Here is a 26,154-nt window from a genome sequence, read left to right on the forward strand (position 1 = left end):
GAATAAGAGAGAAACAGACTAATATTAGTGTAGATGCCTTTCTTCTGATGATGCACTGAGTACATCGGGTGTTATGGGAAGTGTTCCCGGTTCCGGTTGACCTAATTAGTGCAGCCTAACAATCCTTTAACGGATTTGAATTCTAAGAATATGTTGATGTGTTATGTGTAAGCAAGGTTAAAGAGATGAGTCTTTAATCTAGATTTAAACTGACAGAGTGTGTCTGCGTCCCGAACAGTGTAGGGTAGATTGTTCCAGAGTTTGAGTGCTAGATAAGAAAATGATCTGCCACCCACGGTTGATTTTGATATTCTAGGTATTATCAAATTGCCAGAGTTTTCAAAATGCAGCATAATAAAGCATTACAATAATCTAACCTTGAGGTCATAAACGCATGAATTAATATTTCAGCATTTGACATTGAGAGCATAGGTCGTAATTTAGATATATTTTTGAGATGGAAAAATGCAGATACTAGAGATGTGGTTTTCAAAGGAAAGATTGCCATCAAATAGCACACCTAGGTTCCTAGCTGATGACGAAGAATTGACAGAGCACCCATCAAGTATTAGACAGTGTTTTAGGTTATTACACGCTGAGGTTTTAGGTCCAATAATTAACACCTCTGTTTTTTCAGAATTTAGCAGTAAGAAATTACTTGTCATCCAATTTTTTAACTCAACTACACAATCCGTTAGTTTTTTTGGTATGTTTCGCTGGGCCGCAAAGAAATATAGAGCTGAGTATCATCAGCGTAACAGCGAAAGCTAACACCATATTTCCTGATGATATCACCCAAGGGTAACATGTAAAGCGTAAAAAGTAATGGCCCTAGTACTGAGCCTTGTGGTTCTCCATACTGCACTTGTGACCGATATGATACCTCTTCATTTACTGCCACAAATTGATGGCGGTCAGATAAATACGATTTGAACCATGCCAATGCAGTACCACTAATGCCAACATAATTTTCAAGTCTGTTCAAGAGAATGTTGTGGTCAACAGTATCAAACGCAGCACTAAGATTCAGTAGCACTAATAGACAGACAAATCCACGATCGGATGACAAAAGTAGATCATTTGTAACTCTAATGAGAGCAGTCTCAGTACTATGGTACGGTCTAAAACCTGACTGGAAATCCTCACAGATATCATATTTCTGTAGGAAGGAAGATAATTGTGAGGATACAACCTTTTCTAATCTCTTTGACAGAAATGGGAGATTCGAGATAGGTCTGTCTTAGGGTGCTTGGTTTGATTGTCTGGACCAAACCCAACCACTCTCCCCTGCCTCCACTGGACTGCGTTTTTTTTTTTTTTTTTTTTTTTTTTTTTTTGAGGTCTGAACCACGGTTCGTTTGCGTCATCAAGCCAGCAGCCATTTATCACACTGCTTAGTAACGACCCAGATACCACACGTACGTCTGCAAGATGTCTGTTAAAGATCGCTTGATCTGGAAAGCATCTGCTCTGTACAAACATCTGACAGACGTCTGTAAGATATCAGTTTTACATACATTCTAAATCATAAACATCTTAAAGACATCTAATAGACGTCTATTTGACATCTAATAGGAAGTGTCCTATAGATGTATTGCAGATGAGCAAACAATCTAAAAATTACGTTTTGCTGATGTAAATGTAGACGTCAAATAGACATCTCCGAGATGTACCTGTGCTATCAGGGGATGGCACATGAGAAGCAGGCAAAATGCATAACACTGCTTTCTTCACTTTTATATATTTATGTTTTTGAACCATTGTATTTTTTTTTTCAACGCTTAAAGGGTGGCTCCACCCCAAAATTAACATTTTGTCATTAATCACTTAGCCCCAAGTCGTTCCAAACCCGTAAAAGCTTTGTTCGTCTTCGGAACACAGTTTAAGATATTTTGGATAAAAACCGGGAGGCTTGTGACTGTCCCATTGACTGCCAGGTAAATACCACTGTCAAGACCATAGTCCATCTGCCATCAGTGGTTCAATCTGAATTTTATGAAACGACGAGAATACTTTTTGAATGCAAAGAAAAAAAAAGATTTTATTCAACAATTTGTCTCCGCGTCAGCGTAGCGCCATTTTGTAGAGGATCCACTGGACGCAAACTGCGTACGCCGGATATGCCATTTTCATTCAAATCAAAGTGTAAATATATGTAGAAAACGTATCCATGTGGTACAGCTGACACAGAATGGCATACACAGTTTGTGTCCAGCGGATACTCTCTAGCCGTGAAAAATAAGCCATTTTTTTTAATGCTATTTAAGCATAAGAAAGAACATTTAAAAATGTAATTTAATCGTAAAAGAGTTTTATGTTTCCACCTTTCAAGGAGATAGGAGCTGCACTTGCATGCCCGAGAGGCGTTTCAAAGATGGTCGCTGAGTGAAATGACTTGCCCTAAAGGGACTTTGTTGTATTTCCAGTCAGACTGTCTCTAACAGGTTAGGTAAATGTTCAGGAATATGAAAGAATGCAGAAAGTGTCCTGTTCCCGCAAAAGTAAATTAGGCAGCGATTATATATGTTTTTGTCAGTGTTTTATGATAAACATGACTCAATATAACATTGCGACTACAGTAAAAAAGCTTTTACTGTTCTAAAAACACAGATTTGTGGCCATTATTGAATAAATCTGAAACACATGTGATCGTTGTCATGCGGTGCATATGGCCAATCATGAAACAGCTGTGTCGTAATCAAAGCTCCTGCAGCCACTCTGGAGAAGCTGTGATGCTCTCAGAGCGTTGTCGAAGCACTTTGATGCTACACGTGACAGTCACTTACCGTTGGTGCCATCTCAAGTCGGCCAAAATTTCTAACTGGCATGCATTCCTTCAAGTCAGCTTTCGATCAATCTGCATCGCGCCGTGTTAAGTCGAACACACCTAGGGACAGTGGTGCTATTCCCATGCTTGAGGATCTAAACAGCTCTAAATATAAAGTCACGTATTGTCATCTCGAGTCTACGGTAATTACGACATGGTGTGAATGTAGAGCAGCCTTAAGTCTGATTTGTTTTTTTCACTAACTGGGGTGGGACCTGCAATTATTAGGCTCGTTTGAGATGGGCAAAATCTGTGCAGAGCCGATCACTGGTGATCAAGGTTAATGTTGGTAATTATCTTTTGACTCCCCCCAAGAGTGGCACCTTGCTCCAAAAAAACTAAACTAAACAAAAAAAAAGTCAGCAGTTGGACAAATGCAAGGAAATAATAAGAAATAAAAAATGTATAATAGAAAGCGCTGCGCAGAAAAGACCAGAATAAAACAAAGGAAGCTCTAGAAAAATACAATGAATTACAAGGCTGTAAAGAACAGTGCACTATTACAGACTTACTGAGATTTTAATTACATTATTTTTATAAAGTTAGTCATGAATTAAAGTCCCACTCCAGCTCTGTCGGTTGGTAAGGTCCACCCATCCAACACCATGAGCTGCTCTCGTCAAAAGCTACGTTGGCCTTGCCAGTCAGGAGATCCGAGCCATGTCTACTCTGTTTTAATGGCCGGTACAGTTTTCCAGCATCCCTCCACCACCCCATCTCCTCACTTCTAATTCTAACTCTTCCTATCCCAACCTGGTGGTGGGTACTCTGGGTTCTGGCCAAAATTCCAAGCTTGGAGCCCCTCTTCTCAGAATGCAAGCCAAATACACATAAAAACCTATAAATAGACATTTAACACATTATTCAAAATATCTTCTTTCTATTTTACAGAATAATGAAAGTCATACAGTTTTTGACATAAGGGTGAGTAACAATGACAGAATTTTATAGAGCTACATGATATATAAAAAAAACAAAAATTATATTTTGATATAAGTATGACTGTCAATTTGCACAGGTTGTGATTTAATATATGTATATATATATATATATATACATATACAAATTTGTCCAAATTGCATCAATAAATCTGTACAAAAATGTTTTGTGCTTCTAAACGTTACGCACTAATACCTATGTATAAACAATGAGACCAGGCTGACATGTCTGGAAAAAATTAAACGACATGTCAAAAAAAAAAAAAATAAATAATAAAGTTGGAAAAAGGATCACCCTCTTGTGTCAGTACTTTGTTGAACAACCTTTTGTTCAGTTCAATTTGATGTTGACCATTTGAGGACCGCAGACTTCAAGTCATTCCACAGATATTCAGTGGGGTTCAAGTTTGGGTTCTGACTAGGCCATGCATGGACATTCACCTTTTTCTTCTTCAACCACTGTATGGTCAGTTTTGCTGTGTGCTTTGGGTTACTGTCATGTTGGAAGGCAAACCTTTTTCCCATTGAAAACTTTTTGGCAAAGGGCAGGAATTTCCTCAAGAATTTGACTGTATTTTGCCCCATCCATTTTTCCTTCTGTCCAGACAAGTGCTCCAGGCTCTGGTGCAGAGAAACAACCCCATAACAGGATATTACCACCTCCATGCTTTATTGTAGAAATGGTTTTTATTTGGATGGTGAGCTGTATTTGTTTTCCAACAGACATGTAGTTTGTTGTTGAGGCCAAATAATTCAGCTTTAGTCTGACCATAACACCTTTTTCCATGTGACCTCAGAATCTTTTGGCAAAGGTCAGTTGTGACTGCATGTGGCCCTTCTTTTTTCTTGCAGCCCTCCCATACAAGCCACATTTGTGGCTTACTGTTTTCTTGCAGTAGCTGCTGGAGATATAATGTCAGTGCCAAAGAGGCATTACATGTGTTGTGTTTTGGGATGCACCAACGAACATAGGAGTCTCCATAGACTCCCTCCATCTGAGCCGCTGAGGACACTGTGGGTAAATTTAAATTTTAAATTAAATGTTCCATAAAAAACTGTAAAGTCCTATATGTTTGTGCCAATCATTTTACGCCGGACTGCCTCACAAATAAGGGTCAGTCCATTGCTGGATTTTCGCAAAGGTTGACTCTGAAAGAGGGATCTATACCAATGCTTTGTGCGTGAACATCAGCTCCAGACAAAGTAAATATATATTAAGTAAGCTAATTTTACTAAAGCTACCATTGTCACTGCCTGTTGTTAGTGATGCTGCCTTTACGTGCTACCAGAATGATCGTAAAAAGAATGTGGTAGTTGAAAAAATGCATATGAAAGCAATGTAAAGATGATCGCTTGAATTTGTCGAGCTCATAATCACAAGTGGGAATGATTAGGTTTTTTTTTTTTTTTTTTTGGCCATACAATGGAACTAAATAGACAGAATGGTTTGGTTACCAATAGTCTTATATCTTTTAACCTTTGATATAACTTGTGAACTACCTTTAACTACTGAAATGAAATAATTGGACAGTTTACTAAATTACAAAAGCACCTGCATCAATAGAAAGCAACTAGTTTGTATTTCTCTTCACGACTGAACATTACTGAATAATAGCTTGCAATAAATCTATACACTTGTTGTACATTTTCTTTAGAAACTACAATTATACAGTAGCCCATGATGTAAACTGATGGAAACATGAAATTTCCCATTAAATCTATGAAGACAAGGAATCTACATTACAAGAGATAAGGCTGGACACACTCCAGACGATGTTGTGCTCAAATGTGAATTTGTTTACAATAGTGCTTTTTACATATGGTGACAAACTTGAGAATAAAATTGTAGACCAGTTTGTAGAGGAGCAGAAACTCATCCAAAAATGTGGATCACATTATCATGTGTTCAATAATAATAGCAGAAAACACATAATAGAGAAAACACATGTCAGGTCAGTGAGTTTTTTAAGAAAGTGGACTGTCATTTGGGAAAGAGAAACAACAAATATTATGTTAGGACAAACAGGGAGCAGGGAGAGTCCTGGAATACACAACACTTCTACATTGCTGCTGCTGTTGCAGCTCTGTTTATGTATGCAGCATTTACCAAAACAATGACACAGTGTAAAGTCCCAGAGTATTCTTCAAGTGCTCCAAGTGCCTCAGGTGATGATATGGAGTTAATTAGTTAACAAAGGTTCGGGAGCAGGGCCATGCCTCTACCAATCACCTCACTTCCTGAATCCTTTATATATCGGGCTGCCTCATACTGTGCTGTTTGACTCTTTCTCTTGAAACTCACATCGGATTCAGACAAACTCACCCGGTCCAGATGACCATCTGCTTGATTTAAGTTCCACTTCTTCAAGGAATACCTCTCATCATTTAGATCACAGTCACTCTTGTAAATGTTCGCGTTTCATCGCACACATCCTAGGCCGCGAGCTTTCATCATCTCAAGAAAGCTCTCAGAGCGGTCCCCGAGCTCCGTCCTCTCCTCCAGCAAGATCTATGAACCGAGATTCATTCGCATAGCAGACGCAGAGAATGGTATCCTCGCGAGCCGCTCCTCTCGCACTCAACTCCTGATAGACCTTCTCAGCGCTCCCAATGTGCATCTTCCAGAGTCGGGGACAACATCACTAACCGAACCGCGGCTCGCCTTTAATGCACACTTAAATCCAAAGGCATCAATTCAATCGTGCGGACAGCAAAAGTGAGATTATTCCATTTATTCAGCATTAATCTAACTTTTGCTTTTGTCTAAACTCCGAGCTCTCAGCACTTCTGGCAACTGCTAGCGAGTCACTCATGACATGACGTCACAAGAATTCTCCGACACAGTCACAGACAGCAGCTCCCCCCTAGCGACGGCCAGATGGAGCAGATTCCAGATGCTCCTAAAAATGACACAGTCCAGGAAGGTGGTAGAGCAGAGGTGGAACAGGCAGGCAGACGGAAAAGATATCCTCCATGGTGAAGCAAATGGAGCAGAAGACTTCCACGGTGGAACAGGAGTTCTTGACCCAGAAAGAGCGGCCATGGCTTGACTTGACTCAGGAAGAGCAGCTGTGGCTAGACTTGACTCAGGAAGAGCAGCCGTGGCATGACTTGACTCAGGAGGAGCGGCCGTGGCATGACTTGACTCAGGAGGAGCGGCCGTGGCATGACTTGACTCAGGAGGAGTGGCCGTGGTTTGAATGACTCAGAAAGAGTGGTCGTAGTTTGACTTGTCTCAGGAGGAGTGGCCGTGGTTTGAATGACTCAGAAAGAGTGGTCGTGGTTTGACTTGTCTCAGGAAGAGTGGCCGTGGCTTGACTTGACTTGATTCAGGAAGAGTGGCCGTGGCTTGACTTGACTTGATTCAGGAAGAGTGGCCGTGGTTTGACTTGACTCAGGAGGAGTGGATGTGGTATGACTTGACTCAGGAGGAGTGGCCGTGGCTAGACTAGACTCAGGAGGAGCAGCCATGGCTTGACTCGACTCAGCAAGAGTGGCCGTGGCTTGACTTGACTTGATTCAGGAAGAGTGGCCGTGGTTTGACTTGACTCAGGAGGAGTGGATGTGGTATGACTTGACTCAGGAGGAGTGGCCGTGGCTAGACTAGACTCAGGAGGAGCAGCCATGGCTTGACTCGACTCAGCAAGAGTGGCCGTGGCTTGACTTGACTCAGGAAGAGTGGCCGTAGTTTGACTTGACTCAGGAGGAGTGGCTGTGGCTTGACTCCACTCAGAAAGAGTGGCCGTGGCTTGACTCCACTCAGAAAGAGTGGCCGTGGCTTGACTCGACTCAGAAAGAGTGGCCGTGGCTTGACTTGACTCAGGAGGAGCAGCCGTGGTTTGACTCGACTCAAAAAGAGTTTCCGTGGCTTGACTTGTCTCAGGAGGAGTGGCTGTGGCTTGACTCGACTCAGGAAGAGTGGCCGTGGTTTGACTTGTCTCAAGAGGAGTGGCCGTGGCTTGACTTGACTCAGGAAGAGTAGCCGTGGCTTGACTTGACTCAGGAGGTGTGGCCGTGGCTTGACTTGACTCAGGAAGAGTGGCTGTATCGCTTTCCTCCTCTGCAATTCCCACGGTAAAAGGAGAGCCCCACAGTTGGAGTGCCAGATCAATGTAAAACTCCAGAGTCCAGTGAGGATCATGAAGAGGCATAAGTGAGCTGTGTGGCTCAGATAGGCCACCACGAAAAATATCATCGGGCATACCTTGTCCATACTAGTCAACTGTGCTAGCTCAACAAGGTCCGTCACATAGTCCTTGAGGGCCGATCTCCTTGACGGAGACATATAATTTGTGCTGCTGGATTCATAGTAGGCTGGTCGTTCTGTAACGTAAGGATGAGACAGACAGAGAATCCACTTGCATACACAACTTCAATTCAGAAAAGACAAAAAACTATCATATCATAGACTATCATAAACTTCACATAACAGGCAGGAACATCCAGAGAGCAATACAGGGATACATGAAACAATGACCAGCAAACACAAGCGAAAACCCAGCTGTTTAAATAGACAGACAAGCTAAACGAAACAACAAGGGGGCGTGGGCAACTGTCATAAACACCCACAGGGGCAACCACAGAAACAAACAAGCAGACCAAGGAAACAGGGACCAAACTAAGAAAGTGAAGACAGAAACAACGGGGCAGAAAAACACCTCAACACAGGAGTCCAAGGACAGACACAAAGCACACATGACACTCTCTCTCTTAATTCAATTCAATTTCAATTCTTCTAGATTAAGATTTATTATTATTCTTAGATTTAGATTATTCTTCTAAATCTTTTTCTCTCTCTCTACATCCCTTCCTCTCTCTATTCAGTTCAATTCAACGTAATTTCAATTCTTCTAGATTTAGTTTCCTAGTTATTCTTAGACTTAGATTTTTCTTCTAAATCTTTTTCTCTCTCTATCTCCCTTCCTCTCTCTATACTATTCAATTCAATCCAACTCAATGTAATTTCAATTCTTCTACATTAAGCTTCCTAGTTATTCTTAGATCTAGATTATTCTTCTAAATTAGTTTCTCTCTCTCTACCTCCCTCTATCAACACCCTCTCATTCTCAATACTCTTCAAAACCCCACCTAAAACATCCTTTCATCCCAACATCCATTCTTCCACTCTTCCCTCAGTTGTTTACAGCAACGCGGCTTTCATGCTCCCTCCTTCAACCTCCAATTCTATTTCCAACTGGTCTATACTTTTGCCTTCCCTCTCCCTCTTTACTGCCGGTTACTGCAGCTCAAACATCCCTTCATGCGAACCTTACAGAGCCCCCCAGATGCAGAAGCAGACCTAGAATTTCCAACTCTGTTTCTGAAGCTCTATGCCGGATTCTCACCAACATTCACAGATTCCTTCACGTCCTTCATCTTCTAAACGACTTCCTAACTTTTCAACTCTGTCGCACCACCGCAATCAGGAATTCCATACTAATCAATGTTTTCACCAAACTCAGCGCTCCATCTTCAGAGCAGGAAATTTCAGGGCCTTGCACTACCATTGAGTTTAGATGTATACAAGCTCCAGCTCTTAGCACTTCTAAACCGCCTCAACCATGCCATCTGGATTATTCCTCAAAGGAAATCCTGTCCAACCTTCTGTCTAAATCAGCAGCCATCCCATCTCTTCGCAACAAAGTCACTCAGATGATGCACACAAATGAAAATGTGCCTCCGGCAACAATTCATCCTATCCCAGTTTAGCATTTTCACAACTCTATCACCCATCTCAATGATATCCATCTATACTGATGCAGCACCCCCAATAGACTTCAGCAGTCATTACAGTGAGCGCTGGTTTGCCTCTGAACGACCTCGGAGCCCAGTCCATAGTCAAGTGCTTCGCCCACCACATTGTGAAACCTATCCCATTATCATAGCAGCCTTTTTTGGGGGGCACAAATAACGCAGCAGTAGTTAAAACTATTAACACCACCTAACAGGCCTACCAGCAACCACTAACCTACCTAGCCTCTCCTAATCTCTGTAGGACCAGACTACCTAAACCCCTAGACCGATCAAACTCAAGACTCCATGTCCTTGCTAGCATCCTTCGGCTACCCTTATCGCTCAGAACTCACTCTGACTCCTCTACCTTCTATCCTTCTGTCCACTCCTGTATTTCGGATCCTACTATCCACTCCTCAGTTCCTCTCGTCTTCTCCCATTGAAGAAGCAAACTGACTAAGTGACGATCTCATGTTCTCCGTCAAGCTCAATCTTACCTCAGCTCCTTTCAACTTTGGGGGTCCTAATCATCTGGCCTAAATATACAAATGAGACAATACCCCCACTCTGAGTCTCTCCAGGCCATAAATCCTAGACACCCAGATCAACCTGACCATCTTCCTATGCCCTTACCTTTTCATCCTCTTCCTACACTTCCCTAACATTTTGTGCAATACACTATTCATTATCATATTTGTTTGAGGTGTGGTCCTTGCTAGTGAAATAGTAAAAAAGGGTGGAGACTTTGGAAAATGTTCCACAGCCTGTTCAACAAGGACAACAAGAAAGTGTATTTAGTTGGTTTAGTGCCACTGTTTTTTCTTATGAAGAAGCTGATAAGCTGATAGTTATTCAAAGATAGCAATATAGCAGGTACACTTGTTTGAAAATTACACATTTATATTTTTTAAATAAAACTCATTAATGTTTGCCTGTTTGAAAAAGCAGTGCCTGGTTGATAGTAACAATATGTTAAAGATTACTTCTAAATTATTCTGGTGTAAACATTATGTTTGTGTTATACAATTGTAGTGACATTGTTTTCGCCAACCTAGTGAGGCAGAATAGTGTAGTTAAAGATAAACAAGAGTAATCAACAACTACTAAATGAATATCATGAATTAAAAAGGAATGAAGTGCAAAAGATGCATAAAATGCAATGATTATGTTGGGTGTTGCTATGTCAGAGCTATGTTATCTTATGGAAAAACTGTTGCTACTCTGAACAAATAAGATGAAGAACCTTATTATGCATCAAACAAGTAAATAAGCTATTATTTGTTATCAATCAGCTATGTAATTTCGAATGTAAATTAGAAAATCATATACTGATAATATAGAAATGTCACAGTCTCTGGAAGAGGTTTGGAAATAATAGTTACATTCTCTGTGGTTGAGTGAGCAGTCCAGTGGTAGTGACTTCTTCCATTGTTTGTGCTGGTAACAATGCAATGGGGAAAGGAGTAGGAAATTCAACCTTGAGCACAAAGCGCTGTACGATGCTGATCTCCTAGAGCACCAAAGGGTCCTAAAATCTGAAACGTGCAGATGTGGCCCTGGAGTAGGTCCTTAACTTGGAACAGGCAAGCAAAAGTACCTTGATGTCAGGTTTACTCGCCGGAGCTTAACCTTGTTGCAAATGCCTTATGCCTCTCTGAACTAGAGACTCATTACTTGGCCAATCCACTGTCTTTCTAGGATGGAGACTCAGGACATACTGCATCTATTGTTGTCTCGCTGGATGAAGACTCTGAACATGTATCTGTTGTGTACTCACAACATGTACTCAGAATGGTGTATCTGTTGGTGTCTCACTGGATTTGCTGAAGACTCAGACTGGATGTGTCTGTTGCTGCCTTCCCTGTAACAGGCTGAACACTCAGAACAAGGAGTGTCTTTTGGAAGGATACTTTTATCCCTTTTTCGATGAGGAAGTTACAATTTGGCACTGTGATTGGCTGGTTCCATCAGAGCCGGGGAACCCTTCTCCTGTGGAATTTATTTGCGTAGTCCAAACAAACGTTTAGAAAAGTGTCACTGAAGTTTTACTGATGCATTATTCACTTACCAAACCACAACCAGAATAACACATAACACATACATATTACGGACACATTAAGTCCAAACACGACTGAAAAAGACTGAGCTGTCATGCATGCATTCATTTGTTCATTAACAACTGAGTTTGTGTAAGATGTTGCACTACAAATCACTGTCACTGAGAATACTTATTTCTCTGACTAAGTATAAGATGGGTGTGTTGTAGTGTGCATCAGTTTTAAGGTTTAAAAAACATGGCAATGAATGGATTTGGATGGATCTTTGTGATTTCTCTTTGTTTCACCCACTGCTGCTGCATCCTGGAGGTCCTAAGGAATTTTTATGGCAGTCACAAGCCAAAACCTCAATCTCTAGGTGGGTGAAGAGCAGAACTGCATTTTGACTAATAAGAAGTCCTGTCCTTCCCAGACTTGTTACCAGAGGTCCTGTTCTTGCCTGGCTGAGGTGTCTGGCTGTTAGCAGATGAGACATGGATGGATTTGTATAAGGTCCATGTGTCACGTTACTGTATAATGATTTGTTTCTTTCTAAGATAGAACCTCTTTCTCTCTGAAAGCAAAGCATTTATCACTATGATTACTCTTATTGGTTCTGGGCAACAACAACTTTAACAAATGTCAATGAGTTATTTATGAAAATGTCATAAATTAAAAAAAGAGGGAATGTTATGTATGATGTTTTACATTAACTGATTTAAAATATTGGGAGAAATTATTATAGTTAACAAAATCAGGCGGGGGAAAGACTGATGACAAGATATGTAACTGTACAAAAATGTTTTAATATGTACAACTTTTACTTATTCAATATTTAGGCTGATAAATTGATCAAATATAACAGATGTAAAAATAATACAGAACAAATAAAAATAAAAGTAAACTCTAAATAAAAGTGAAGTCTGTAAAACCAAATTATTATTATTATTATCCAAGAAAACAAAGAAAGGTGGGGAAAATACAGTGAAAAAAATTTACAGTGAAATTGTGGGAAACTTTTGGTAAAACATACACTGATAGTATTAAAGAAAAGAATGCAGTTTAACTTGTGAAAGTCAAGGAATTGATTTTTCTCCTGTTTTGCCCTTTACTGCAAAAATTCCACTGACTTTTCATGATAGGTAATACAACTTCAACAAAGTTAGTAAAGAGCATACTACATAGTAGTATAAACCAAAACATTTATTTTGAAAACCACAATTTTAAAATATCATAAGTAAACTTTAGTATAGCTGAAATGATGAAATTGGAGTTCTCTGCTTTAATTCTTGCCAGTTCTTCCTGTTTCTCTGCTAATTGTTTTTTCATTTTCTCTAGTTCTTCACCTTGATGTTTACGCTGTAGAGCCTCCATCTCCCTCTTTCGTTGTTCTTCATTCGCTTTCAGGATCCGTTCTTTCTCTTTCACAATTGCTCTCTCTGCCTCCTGAAGCATTTCATTAGTGTAGTATTCTCCACAATTATCACTAACCATTTCATCAATATTGTCTAGCAGTTGCATAACCTGTTCTGGATCCTGCTTCAAGTTGTCAATCACAAAACAGCGTCTCCCACAGTTTCTGACAAACGCTCGCAGGTTTGTATTGCTGCAGATAAATGATTTAATGTCCTGTATCTGATCTCCATGAGTGAACACTGTCATGGCATATTCTCTTGCCTCCTCACTAAATATTGCTTCAATTAATTTGATTGTTTTTGCATTTTCTTCTGTGAATTTATCTGGTTTAATAACAACTAGAAAGGCATGTGGTCCTGGAGCAGAATAAGATATGCACATCTTAATTTCTTTCTCTACCTCTTCTTTAGTCATTTCTGTGTCAAAAAGACCAGGAGTGTCAATAATCGAAATTTTTCTTCCATTAATAATCCCAAATTCTTTTTTACATTTTTTAGTAACAGATGAAGCTGAAGCAGCTGATTTAAAGACTTTTTCTCCCAGGATGGTGTTTCCTGTTGCACTTTTCCCAACCCCCGTCTTTCCAAGCAGGACAATCCGGATCTCACCTTTTTTTTCTGTTAGAGAACATGAATCATCACATGCAGGACATATTTTGTTGATTCTTTTTACTATTATGATTTATTATTATTATCTATTATGATATATAATGTATCTAAAACATATTATTACAATACATAACTTTCAAAACAATTTTTAATGAACAAGGTTAAGTTTTGTTTATGCATACATAACACAAACATGTCTACAGTTGGAAAAGGACCACCATCTAAAATACTAACATAATCTTACCTGTCTCTATTTTTTCCAGAGCACCACTGAATGAAGTGTCAGTCTCATGTTTCCTAATCTGCAAATAAGTTTATAAATATATGTTTATACATATATCACATTCATAAAAGGTGTGATTTTTTTTTTTTTTTTTTTTTTTTTTTTTTTTTTTTGAGAAATAAATTATGGGGGTCATTCCTGTAATGCACTGAAAGACTGAATCACAGAAAGACTGTCTGTGATTTATAGTTTGAGGCTTAGCAACAATGCTACTTTTGTTTTAGTAATATTCAAGCTATTCTGAAGCTACAGAGCAAAGTCAAAAAAACACGCAATGATATTTTCATAGAAAATATTGTAATTACCCGTAAACCGTCTGCAATAGTATCAAAGAAGTACCGAAACCAGGTCTTGGATACAGTGGATTCATGTCCTTTGGATTCGCTGTGTTTTCCTGTGGTTTCAAATTTGTGTTAACCAGATGTTAATATGATGCATTTGAATTATGTGTAGTTTGTTTCTAAACCTGTATCATTTACTTAACATTAATGATATTTGCAATGCTACAATTCATGTTAATTTCTGTAATTCTGTAAGTTGAATCCTACCTTTCATTGCAGATTCGCTTATCTGAATTTCTTTCTGTATCTTTATTTTAGTTTCAGCTTTCATTTTTCCCCACGGTTATACCTGAATGAGTGAAGAGGAGGAGCATCAAATGACACTTACAAGATTTTTCTCTTCTGTCACCTGATGCCTCCGAGCATTTAGTCATGTAGGACAAAGTCAATCAGTCCTTTACAGGATAATATACTGTGCCCTGCATGTGCTTAAGGAATGGTATTGTAAGCTAATGTAAATACAAATTCTAGATTCAAAGAACTATAGCTGTCTCAGTTGTCTTTCATTTAAATCATTTTGTGCTTTTAGTGGAATATTTGCTCATTAACTTACATTTACCATTTTGTTTCAGTTGATCTTTTTTGCTGCATTTGCTGCTGTTGTTGTTTTTTAAGCGTCATGTTTCCTTGTTTTTTGGTAAAGGTTTACACTCTGAAAAATAAAGGTGTTTTACGACGCCATAGAGGAACCTTTTTTGTCTAAATGATTCCATAAAGAACCTTAAACATCTGAAGAACCTTTCTGTTTCACAAAAGGTTATTTGTGGCGAAAGAAGATTCTTCAGATTATAAAAAGGTAAGTGTCATGAATCTGGTCCTGTACGCCAGTCTGCTCACCGCCAGAGGTCGCCTTGTCATTTCACATTACACAGACTGTTGCACCACACCCCGGACTACATTTCCCATCATCTATTGCTCTGATTACATGCACACAGCTGCATCCAATCAGAGACTCTATATAAGCCTTGGACTTCCTCTCACTATTGTCGAGTATTGTATGCATTGTGTTGCCAGCTGTACAGAGCCTCCTTGTCAGTCCTTAGCCTAGTTCTGTCATGTTTCTAGTCATTTATTCTTTGTTTTGTTTTCTAGCCTTTTTATATTGTTTTGTCTGTTTCGCTGCCTGCCCTTTGGTTCTCTCGGTTGTCTTATCGGATAACCCCTTTTGTCTAGCCCCCTGGATTACGTTCGCCATTGATCAACCCTCACCTTTTTACTGATTACTCTTGTGTCTTGCTCAGTGTTTGAATTGTGTCAAAGCTCTTGGGGGGTCCCCCTAAAAAAAAAAAAAAGGCACTCTTCGTGTGATACTGATTAACTATATGAAATGATATAAATATACATTTTCTGCCCCCATATCCTAAATTTTGGGAAAATACATTTTAATAGACTGAATCACGCAGTGAAAGAACACACTGTAAATGAGCAGTCAGTCTAGCGAGTGTTTAAGCACTCATAACTCATCTTATAATCAATGAAGCTGTCCATACACTGTATGATAAATATGTATTACTTACTTAGTTCGTACATCTGCACTTTGTTGCTTTATGATGAGTGAATTCGCGAGTTCAATCTGAACAAAACTCCAGGTTTCAGCAATGACTGTTCCGAACACCTCTGATTGGCCACTGCATTCTAAACTCAACAGAGTCGTGTGTGGTTGGTTATAATGCGCAACGGTGTAAAAAGCATAAAAATAAAATACGATTTAACGGGAGCAGGTCTAAATTTAATACAGCAATTGAATCATTTTATTTAATTTGCACTAGTTTTATGTTTTAAGTATTATATTTTATTGAAAAAATAGGGGATCCCCCAAGTATATTTTTTGGGGTGTTATGGGTGGTCCCTTAATGCTTATAGGAGGTCCGGGACCCTCCCAGCCCTCCCTCAATTCCAACACTGGTCTTGCTCTAACATACCTGTTTGCCGATGTCTGACCCTGCCTGTGTTTGACCATGTCTTTGTCACGTTTCAATAAAGCTTTGCATTTGCATCCGCCCGCTTCCCGTCCCCCTCACACCATTACAGTAAGAAAGATGGTTGGTTGAGACGGTTTACGGGTAATTACAATATTTTCTATGAAAATATCATTGTGTGTTTTTTTTTGACTTTGCTCTGTAGCTTCAGAATAGCTTGAATATTAGTAAAACAAAAGTAGCATTGTTGCTAAGCCTCAAACTATAAATCACAGACAGTCTTTTCGTGATCATTTGCATTATGAAAATCCCTTGATCCCCTGATGGAATATTACAATTATGCTTTTTGGAAAGAAGATTGTCCTTTGTCAGACAGCAAAACCTTGTACTGAGTTCCTCCTGTTATGCAGTGTTCTGAGCTATTCACAAAATTAATATTTGTGACATTTCATGTCACAAAATCATATACAGGCTCACATACTTAGACTTGTTCAGGCAATTGTGAATAATTGTGGCTTGATTATTTACACATTGACAAAACAATTAACAGGATGCCTAACTTAAGAGAAATAAAAAAGGTGCAACTTTGGTGGGTGATTTAGACTGACAGTCACTACTACTTTTTTGTTATTTAAAGACATTTTACAAAAGATGCAAAGTAAAACTGAGGACTGATGAAACCTATAAACTGATTAGTTGAACGTGTTGTTTCAAACTTGTATGACTTTATTTCTTGTGTGAAACATAAAAGAAAATCTTTTTAAAAATCGCCAACAGAAACTGGCAAATATTGCGTAAGTGCTTCAGCATCTACATTGTGTTTCTCTTGTAAAAAAAAGCTATTCACTGTTTGTTGTAAATGGCTCTTCTTAAGAAACTAAAATAAGTTATATATACATAAATCCATGACATAAATCGATGTAAACATGAAATTTCCTACCAAATCTAGGAAGAACAAACCACATTACAAGAGGTGTTTAGAAAGAGAGAAGTATTGAAAAGATTTTGCACATTCCAGAAACACCCATTTGTGAAATCTACTTTCACTTTTACTTGTAGAACAAAAATGTCTGGAAAAAAGTCAGGAATTGTGTAGTGTAGAATTGTGAATTGTGGCAGGAATTGTATGACTCTACTGCCCTACCCAGTAGAACAGCTTGAAGTGTGCATTTATTTAAAATAGTCAAAACATTTGTGATTTACAAAGGTTGTTTTTCAAAGGCGTATGTTTTTATGTTACAGCGCACATTTAAATAATTAATGCAGGGTCATGCCAGACTCTGTTGATGCTCTAGGCAGTATTGTAACCATGTATCAAAACTATGCACTTGATGTGGAAAACATGTCCAAGATTTTCCAAGATTTATATCCCACTTGTTGTGACCTGATTTTCTGGTGCTAACCATACCCCCACACCCCACATCCTTTTCCAAGCATGCATTCTTGCAGCATTCATGTGGATATGGGAGGGCTAAAATAGGCAGACTATAAAAGGTCTGGACTGTTTAATTTTCCACAGAAAAGAAAGTCTTCAGCAGAGTGCAACAAAAAAACCTTTCTACAAATATTGCCACACCCAACCACTTCTTCCAAACTATGGAAACCGAAAAAAGGTAAAACATTATTTTGTCTTCACATCTCTGTAAAGTTTTTACATATATAATTACTATAACATTTAAATATTGTTTATTAATTTATGCTGGACATTCAATGTGCAGCATTGCAGAAGAGCACTAAAATAAACAGACAACAACAATTAAAGGATATTAGCATACAATAGAAAAAGATTGGGTTGTACAGCATTTTAAATATTAATTGTATGATTTGATATGCAAAACAACATTAAAAAAAATACGTCGTTATCCAAAAGCACTGTCCAAAAGCAAGGTTTTTATGTAATTTCACACTGTACAATGGTGGTGGCTGTTTTTTTCTCATGATTGTGAAACTGAAGATCACAAAATATCTGGTTGTAATGCACAGAATGCACCAATTGTTTGACACTTACGTGTACAGAATTCATATCATCATGAACACTCATCTACAACGTTTTAAAAGTGGGCTCGACATTTCAGGAAATTCAAGTGGGACTAAAATTGCACCTCCAGAACATTCCCAGTTCCAGTATTCTTAGTTAATCAGCAGGGCCAAGAGAGGTTTAATTTTAACAATGGGTGTTATACACCACTGAAGTGTCCACAAAAATACTGCTGTGTTTTGCAATTAAAATAAAGGTCTGTAACTACTTTCCCTCCTTTTAACAGAGAAAAAGTCCTTCCAACCCTTCATAAATAATACGGGTATAATAATATCCTTGTCCTTTAACAGTGCAGATGAATCAGGAGAGCAATGATGAAATAAGAATTGTGCTGATTGGAAAGACTGGAGTAGGAAAGAGTGCAGCAGCAAATACCATCCTCGGAGAAAACATGTTTACATCAGAACTGTCCTCCTCCTCTGTGACCAAAGCATGTGATAAAGCCAGAGGAAATGTCAATGGGCGAAAAATGGCCGTTGTTGACACTCCAGGCTTATTTGACACCACAGAGGAACAAACTGTGATTGAAGCAAAGATAAAACTGTGCATATCGCTCTCTGCGCCAGGCCCTCATGTTTTTCTCGTGGTTGTTCAGCTTGGGAGATTTACAGCGGAGGAAAAAAATACTGTGGAGCAAATTCAGAAAATCTTTGGTGACCCAGCATCAAAATACACCATGGTGCTCTTCACTCATGGTGACAAATTGAAACGTGGACAGAAAAGCATCCATGACTTTGTTAAAAACAGTCCCGATCTGCTAAACTTCATCAAGACTACAAGTGGGCGATACCATGTTTTTGACAACAACACACATGATCCAAATCAAGTCAACTTGCTGTTTGAACAGATAGACCAGCTCATGACTGTAAATGGTGAAGCGTATTACACAAATGAAATGCTTCAGGCGGCTGAGAGAGCAATACAAGAAGAAAAAGACAGACTTATGAGGCAACTAAAAATGAGTGAACAGGAAGCGAGAGACAGAGCGGAAAGGAACAATAAGTTTCTGAAAGCTAGTTTGGCAGTGGTAGGATGTGCTGCTGCTGCTGCTGTTGCGATAAGAACCTGCCTTCTTCAATGAGACAAGTTTTCTGAATGCTTATTCAGTCACTGAATTGTCATTGTGATTAGCATCATAGTTATTGAGTCTATACATGCAATGAAAAACAATTATACTGGGTCACTGTAGTTTAGTTTAGTGCTACAGTGTGAAATTGTCATGTAAATCTGAAATTAATAAAAATAACTGAGTTTAAAAAATGTGTGTTTTTTTAAGATATTTAATTACTTAAACATATTCTTACTATGTTTGTTAATATACAAAGCAGTTTCTTTTTGAACAAATGAAGTTCCATTTTTCCAGGAGTGACGGAGCACCTTCGAATGATTCTGGTCGGCCTTCAGGGAGTTGGGAAGAGTGCAGCAGGAAACACCATTCTGGGCCGAGAAGAGTTTCTCTCTGACCTCAGCGCCACTTCCCTCACTTCAAGAAGTGAACGGAGAGATGCTGTTGTCTGTGGGAGGAACGTGACTGTTGTGGACACTCCCGGCTTATTAAACACTGATGCCGCTAATACAAGTGTAGAGCAGGAGCTGGAAAGAGCCTTGACTTTGTGTGAACCCGGACCCCATGCTTTTCTCCTGGTCATTCAGTTGGGTCGCTTCACTGAGCAAGAAAGACATGTGATGGACACTCTCCAGAAGATGTTGTGCTCAAATGTGAATTTGTTCACAATAGTGCTTTTTACATATGGAGACAAACTTAAGAATAAAAGTGTAGACCAGTTTGTAAGGGAGGATAAAAACCTGCAGAAACTCGTCCAAAAATGCAGCTCACAGTATCATGTGTTCAATAATACTGACAGGGAAAACACATGTCAGGTCAGTGAGCTCTTTGAGAAAATCGACTGTCAGTTGGGAAAGAGAAACCAAAAATATTATGTTAGGACAAACAAGGAGCAGGGAAGGTCCTGGAATACACAGCACTCCTACATTGCTGCTGCTATGACTGCTGCTGCAGCTCTGCTGATGTATGCAGCATTTACCAAAACAACGACACTGAGTAAAATCCCAGAGTATTCTTGGAGTGTAATTGGTTTAGTGCCACTGCTTTATCTTGTAAAGAAACTGATGAAAAAATAGTTTCTCAAGTTACTCAAAAGCAATATACACTATACATTTTGTAAAGTAACTGTTGAAATTACATGTATGTAGAGCACTTTGAAATAGATACACAAATGTGCCTTTTAAATGTTTGAAAGAAATTATGTATACACACTAAAGAATTATATGCGGTTTATTTTTATGGTTTTGACACATGAATGTTTGGCTGTTTAATAAATGTAGCATCTCTCTAGTTGATGACTACTTATGAATGATTTTGGTGTAAACATTATGTTTGTTATTAAATAAAACAAAATGAACAGAAAGTTTGTCACTGTAGATTATTATGTCATAAATTTTTGATTCACTGATTTCGGTTGTGCTTGAAACATTTGGACATTAGTTATTTTTTCTAAACCAAGGTGCAAACTTGATTAAAGTGTGAAAATCTCACACTGACATTTATTAAAGGCATGACAGTAAACATTGTGACTTACACATATTTAACAATTTTGTTGTCAACAAAAAGTAAATGTATAAAACATAGGCACATCTATAACGTTCTTGAGGAAAACATTATTAATATACATGTTGATGATGTAACATTACATTATGCAGTAATACAATGTATTTGTGCATTGCTCTTAAACAGTGTCAGAGCAGCAGAATCCATCTGAAGAGCTCAGGATTGTTCTCTTGGGGAAGACTGGAGTTGGAAAAAGTGCCACTGGAAACACAATTCTTGGTGAAAAGTTTTTTAAAGCGAATTTGTCATCATCATCTGTGACAAGGGTTTGCTGGAAAGCTACAAAGAATGTTAACAGCACAAAGGTTGCTGTTATTGACACACCAGGACTGTTTGACCCCAGCTTTACTATAGAGGAGATGGTGAACAGAATTAAGCTGTGTATTCCGCTTTCTTCTCCCGGTCCACACGTCTTCTTGCTGGTGCTTGAGCCTGGACGGTTCACAAAAGAGGACAGAGAAACAGTGGACATCTTTCTCAAGATCTTTGGTGAAGATGCAAGTGAGCATTTCATAATTTTATTTACACATGGAGAAAGGCTTGAGGGTAGAGATATTCAAAAGTTTGTCACCGGCAACCCTGGTTTGATGGCACTTTTTGAGAAATTCCAGAAACGCTGTCATGTTTTTAAAAATGAGATCAAGGATACCATGCAGGTTGATCAACTTTTTGAAAAAATCCACAAGATGATTTCTGAGAATGAAGGGCACTGTTATACCAATGAAATGCTTGAGAAGGCAGAGATCGCAATTCAAGAGGAGAAACAGCGAATCTTAATGGAAAATGAAGAGCAGAGAAGCAAAGAACTGGAGGATCTGAAAATCAAATATGACACAGAGGCTCTGAAACAGGCCATAACAGAGCTGTGGGAAAGAAAAGAGAGGGAGGCAAGAGCGAAAGCAGAGACAGAAAACAAATTTCTCAAAATAATATCAGATTTTCTGTTTACTACTCTTGAAAAGTTCATTATGAGAAAACTTGGACAAAGTCAGTGAATGGTTTGTACTTGTTGAACACGTGTAGGTTTTTCTTCCTTTTAGAGACCAGCCCAAATCTAACCTTAACCTCTGTAGACTAGACTAGTATGCAGTGTATAGTATATATATTACCCAAAACGATATTTGGAGAAGTAAGAAAACATTACAATTGTATACATTTATTTGTATTATTTATCAATGTAACACATTCACACTTATGCCATACATTGTTATGCCGTTTATTGTTTAAAATGACTACCTATGTGATTTAGAGATCCGATCAAAAAATGTTTCAGACCCTGTTTACACCAGAATTTAGCACTGACCACTTGTGATTTGGTCGCCAAAATAAAAAAAAATAAATAAATTTAAAAAAGGATGTCAATACTAGGTGTAAAAGAATCACATTTTAAGTGAGACTTAAGTATCCAAAAGTGTTTGCTTGTCTGTTCGCAAGTTCCAAACTGACTGGTTCCTGTGACGGGGATTTTTTAGTGAACTGATTCACTGCACCGATTCTTTCAAAACATTAATTAAGCAGTTGATGCAAACCATTAAAGTATGTTTTCTTAATTCTAAACATGTAATGAAAAATGTAAGCTGTTCATCTCTAGAAAGACAATTTTTGTCACATCCCGTGGACTGTTTGTGTTGGTTTCTCCCTGTTCGTTCCTGTTTCCTGTCCTCGTTTAGTCATCATTAGTTAACCTTGTATCATCTGTGCCTTAATTATGTTCATGTAATCACCTGTCTTTATAAGTTGCATTCAGTTCAGTGTTTGTTGTCTGGTCTCGTCAATGTAAATGTGTGTTTATGCCCTCCTGCGGTGGATTTACCTGTTTTGATATTACCTGTGGATTATAATAAAGACTTTATCTTTGACCTTCGTCTTCGTTCGCCCCTTCCTCACACATTACGTGACAATTTTGAACAAATTTAATGCATTAACACAAAACTTGTCAACTGGTTGCATAAGTATGCTGAATTTCAGACGAGCACATTTCATATGTTTGAATACAATTTAATAAAGTGAGAAAACAACTGAAATAATTCAGATAAGAACCAGACAAAATGTGATCTTTATTTACAATTTATGGCAACAAATTGTAGAGAATAATGCAAGTGGATTAATAAAATCAGTTTACGGACCACGTTAAAAGTTTTAAATAAGAAGAAATATATACAAGACTTTCTAGGACTAATTTAGCAAAAGAATCATCGCACTTACAAAACCACAAGTGTATGAAATATGGTCATATGGTCATATTAACTAAAAAAGACCATTATTTGTGTCCATTGGAAATGAACTGGCTTAGAAAAAGTTGAACAGTTTCTTCAAATAATTGACCACTTGCATTAAATATGACGGGTTCCTCTCTGCTTTCCATCTTGCTTGCTGCTCATAATCATCATTCAGTTTTTTCTTTGCTTTTTCGTAGGCCTCATCTTCAAGTTTAGCCCTTAGAATTTCTAATTCTTTCTGTCTCTGCTCCTCTGTCTCCTTTAGGATACGTTGTTTCTCTTTCTCAATCTCTCTTTCTACTTTTTCAAGCATCTTACTGGTGTAATGTTGCCCACCATTCCCAGTGACCATTTTATCAATCTGTTCAAGCAGCTGAATGACCTGTTCAGGATTTTTGTCTTTATTGTTAAACACGTGGTATCGTCCATAGCATGTTTTGATGAAACTGAGCAGTTTTGGACTGTCCCGCACAAACGTGTGAATGTTTTTGCCCTCCAGTCGATCTCCATGAGTAAAAATTACCATGGTGTATATGGAAGATTCTTTACCAAAAGCTGTTTGGATAATTCGTACTGCTTCTGCCTCTTCATCTGTGAATCTGCCCAGCTGAATCACAACTAAGAAGACATGTGGACCAGGAGCAGAGAGTGGGATACAGAGTTTAATTTTGTCGATCACCTCATCATTAGTTAGGCTGGTGTCAAACAGTCCTGGAGAGTCAATGACAGACACTTTTCTGCCATTTATAACTGTATGAAATTTTTCACATTCTCCAGTCACAGAGGAGGACGATATCTCCGATTTAAAAACCTTTTTTCCTAGGATTGTGTTGCCCGTTGCACTTTTTCCCACCCCTGTTTTTCCAACCAGAAGAATCCGGAGCGGTTCGCCTGGATGATGCACTGATGCAACTACTACATAAACAAGAATATGACATTGAATATGTGTCTTAAATATCTGATAAAACATGAACAACCTTAAGCTATATCAATTTAAAATCACACTTTCTATTACAATGCATGTTTTGGCAACACAAAAAAAGGAAGAAATGCACACAGTGTCAAAGGATTACATTACAATAGATAGCTAATAGATGTCATTTACCTATGTCATCCAAGTCATGTTTTTGTTGACTGAACATCTGGAAGTGTTTAGATAAAATTATACGTTTTTATCACATTTGGTTATATATGTTAGAAAACAGAAAAGCCTAAAATATACATTAAAGCATACCTGAATCCCTACTGCAATGGCAGAAACTATTGCACAAAGCACCAGTAGTATTGTAGAGAAATCTTGGATCCATGACATTGACGGAATTGTTGATGGTCCAGGATAAATAATCTGCCTCTGCGCTATATATATATTAAAAAAAGAAGAAGAAGAAGAAGAAAAAAGTCAAGTTCTTGCTACACATTTAAAATTTGCCAATGCTCATAAAAGATTCTGACATTTAATCTTTTTCTTTCCTTCTTTCTTTTTCTTTCTTTCTTTCTTTATTTTTGTTAAATAATAAGATGGGACTCCGACATTACATGCAAAAAAAAAAAAAAAAATTCCATGACCCCAATGTAATCTAGTGTCTCTGACCTACTTTTCCCTCATGTCTTAGTTATCTCTCTCACATGTCTGTTAGTTATCTCGTTAGCCCTCAGTCTTATTTAAACCCCGTGTTTCTCCCCAGTGTTTGTCTGATCTCGTCAGTGTATGGTTGTACTTCTTTGTTTGCGTGCCTTATGGCTTTATAAAGACTGTTTGAACGGTCATTTTCCTTGTTGTGCATGTGGTTTACAACCAAATTGTGATAACAGAATTGTTATTATCAAAATATTTTATATGTTCTATTATACATCTTTCATTTTTATGCAAGTATTCCTTAAGTTTTTATTAGTTTTGCACCAGCTCCCTTTGACATTGCTTTAAGTACCATAATGGCCCTGGTAAAAAAAACAGCATATGCTGGTAGGTATGTTTTGGTGCTGGTTTAAGCTGGTCCTTTGCTGGTTTATGCTGGTCATGTTGCTGGTCAAGGACCAGCATAAACCAGCAAAGGTCCAGCTTAAACCAGCAAATGACCATCTTAAACCAGCACCAAAACATACCTACCAGCATATGCTGTTTTTCACCAGGGGGATGCATAATATAATAAACGAACCTTAAATGTATCCATCATAAAGGCTTAGAACTTACCTTTATATGAGGAACACATCCTTCGAGGATCTGCGTCGTGACGTACGCCTAGTGAATAATGTCTTTATTCAACGAGTGTTTATGAGCATTTACAGCAAACCTTAAATCTTTAAAACGTTCGGTCCATGATTTTTTGGTAGTAGGTACAACACACCGTGATTGTAGGCTATATTAGCAGTTTGTTTGTTTGCTTTTGGGATCTGAAGGGACGTTGACTAACTTTTAACCGGCTAAATATTAACTGGGTTTCCGTTTCGTTTCGCTGTAAGGTGTAAAGTTGGTAGGCTTTCTTTTTAAGGGTTGCCTGGTGTAGGCTGACATCTACCGGGGATAAAGCGCTAATGCACTTTTTAAAAAAAAAAAAAAAATTCCAACTCGACCCTGGTGAAAAAACCAGCATATGCTGGTAAGTATGTTTTGATGCTGGGATGCTGGTTAGGTAGGTTCTGATGCTGGATTAAGCTGGTCCTTTGCTGGTTTATGCTGGTCCTTTGCTGGCTCATGCTGGTCTTTTGCTGGCTCATGCTGGTCCTTTGCTGGTTCATGCTGGTCCTTGACCAGCAACATGACCAGCAAAAACCAGCAAAGAACCAGCTTAAACCAGCTAAGGACCAGCATAAACCAGCAACGGACCAGCTTAAACCAGCATCAAAACCTACCTAACCAGCATTCCAGCATCAAAACACACCTACCAGTATATGCTGTTTTTTTCACCATGCAGGGGAGGGAACTTGGACATTTTGTAAAACGGAATAAAATCAAGAATTGATTTGTTCAATCTCCTTAACTTTTATTTACTTGACGAAAGTACAAAGAAAAGAGTTCCAAAGTCTTAACTGACCAACTTAAATACTTTGGTTTGTCTTTTATTTTACTTTTAGAAGTCAATATTTATTAAAATTGGTGTCAAAAGTGTCATAGAAGAACTGTGTCTAAATAACAAATTAAAGGGACAGAGCATGGAATATGAATGTAT

The 26,154-nt window shown here is 38.4% G+C and overlaps 2 protein-coding genes across 2 annotated transcripts; one reads left to right on the forward strand and one right to left on the reverse strand.

The window, feature by feature from the left end:
- Positions 1 to 6,184: 6,184 nt before the first annotated feature.
- Positions 6,185 to 25,449, reverse strand: LOC127163139 (GTPase IMAP family member 8-like). Its single transcript, XM_051106201.1, has 10 exons — positions 25,179 to 25,449; positions 24,222 to 24,343; positions 24,093 to 24,129; positions 23,063 to 23,902; positions 21,093 to 21,200; positions 14,147 to 14,235; positions 13,803 to 13,860; positions 12,778 to 13,567; positions 7,970 to 8,135; positions 6,185 to 6,274 (listed from the first exon to the last, which is right to left on the reverse strand). Exons 1-10 carry the CDS (start codon positions 25,195 to 25,197, stop codon positions 6,185 to 6,187), a joined length of 2,319 nt encoding a protein of 772 aa, XP_050962158.1. The 5' UTR covers positions 25,198 to 25,449.
- Positions 17,632 to 19,509, forward strand: LOC127178927 (GTPase IMAP family member 7). The gene has a single exon (XM_051132151.1). It carries the CDS (start codon positions 18,435 to 18,437, stop codon positions 19,218 to 19,220), a length of 786 nt encoding a protein of 261 aa, XP_050988108.1. The 5' UTR covers positions 17,632 to 18,434; the 3' UTR covers positions 19,221 to 19,509.
- Positions 25,450 to 26,154: the final 705 nt, after the last annotated feature.

Source organism: Labeo rohita, chromosome 1 (genome assembly GCF_022985175.1).
Source record: "Labeo rohita strain BAU-BD-2019 chromosome 1, IGBB_LRoh.1.0, whole genome shotgun sequence".
Taxonomy (NCBI): Eukaryota; Metazoa; Chordata; class Actinopteri; order Cypriniformes; family Cyprinidae; genus Labeo; species Labeo rohita.

Bases quoted from the DNA above. Each gene is read 5' to 3' on its own strand.
- LOC127178927 (XM_051132151.1), top strand. From the start codon at position 18,435: ATGAATCAGGAGAGCAATGATGAAATAAGAATTGTGCTGATTGGAAAG.
- LOC127163139 (XM_051106201.1), bottom strand. The intron at 13,861-14,146 runs GTAATTACAATA...ACTTATTTGCAG, and splicing joins CTATTGCAGACGGTTTACGG to ATTAGGAAACATGAGACTGA. The intron at 13,568-13,802 runs GTAAGATTATGT...GTTCTCTAACAG, and splicing joins TCTGGAAAAAATAGAGACAG to AAAAAAAAGGTGAGATCCGG.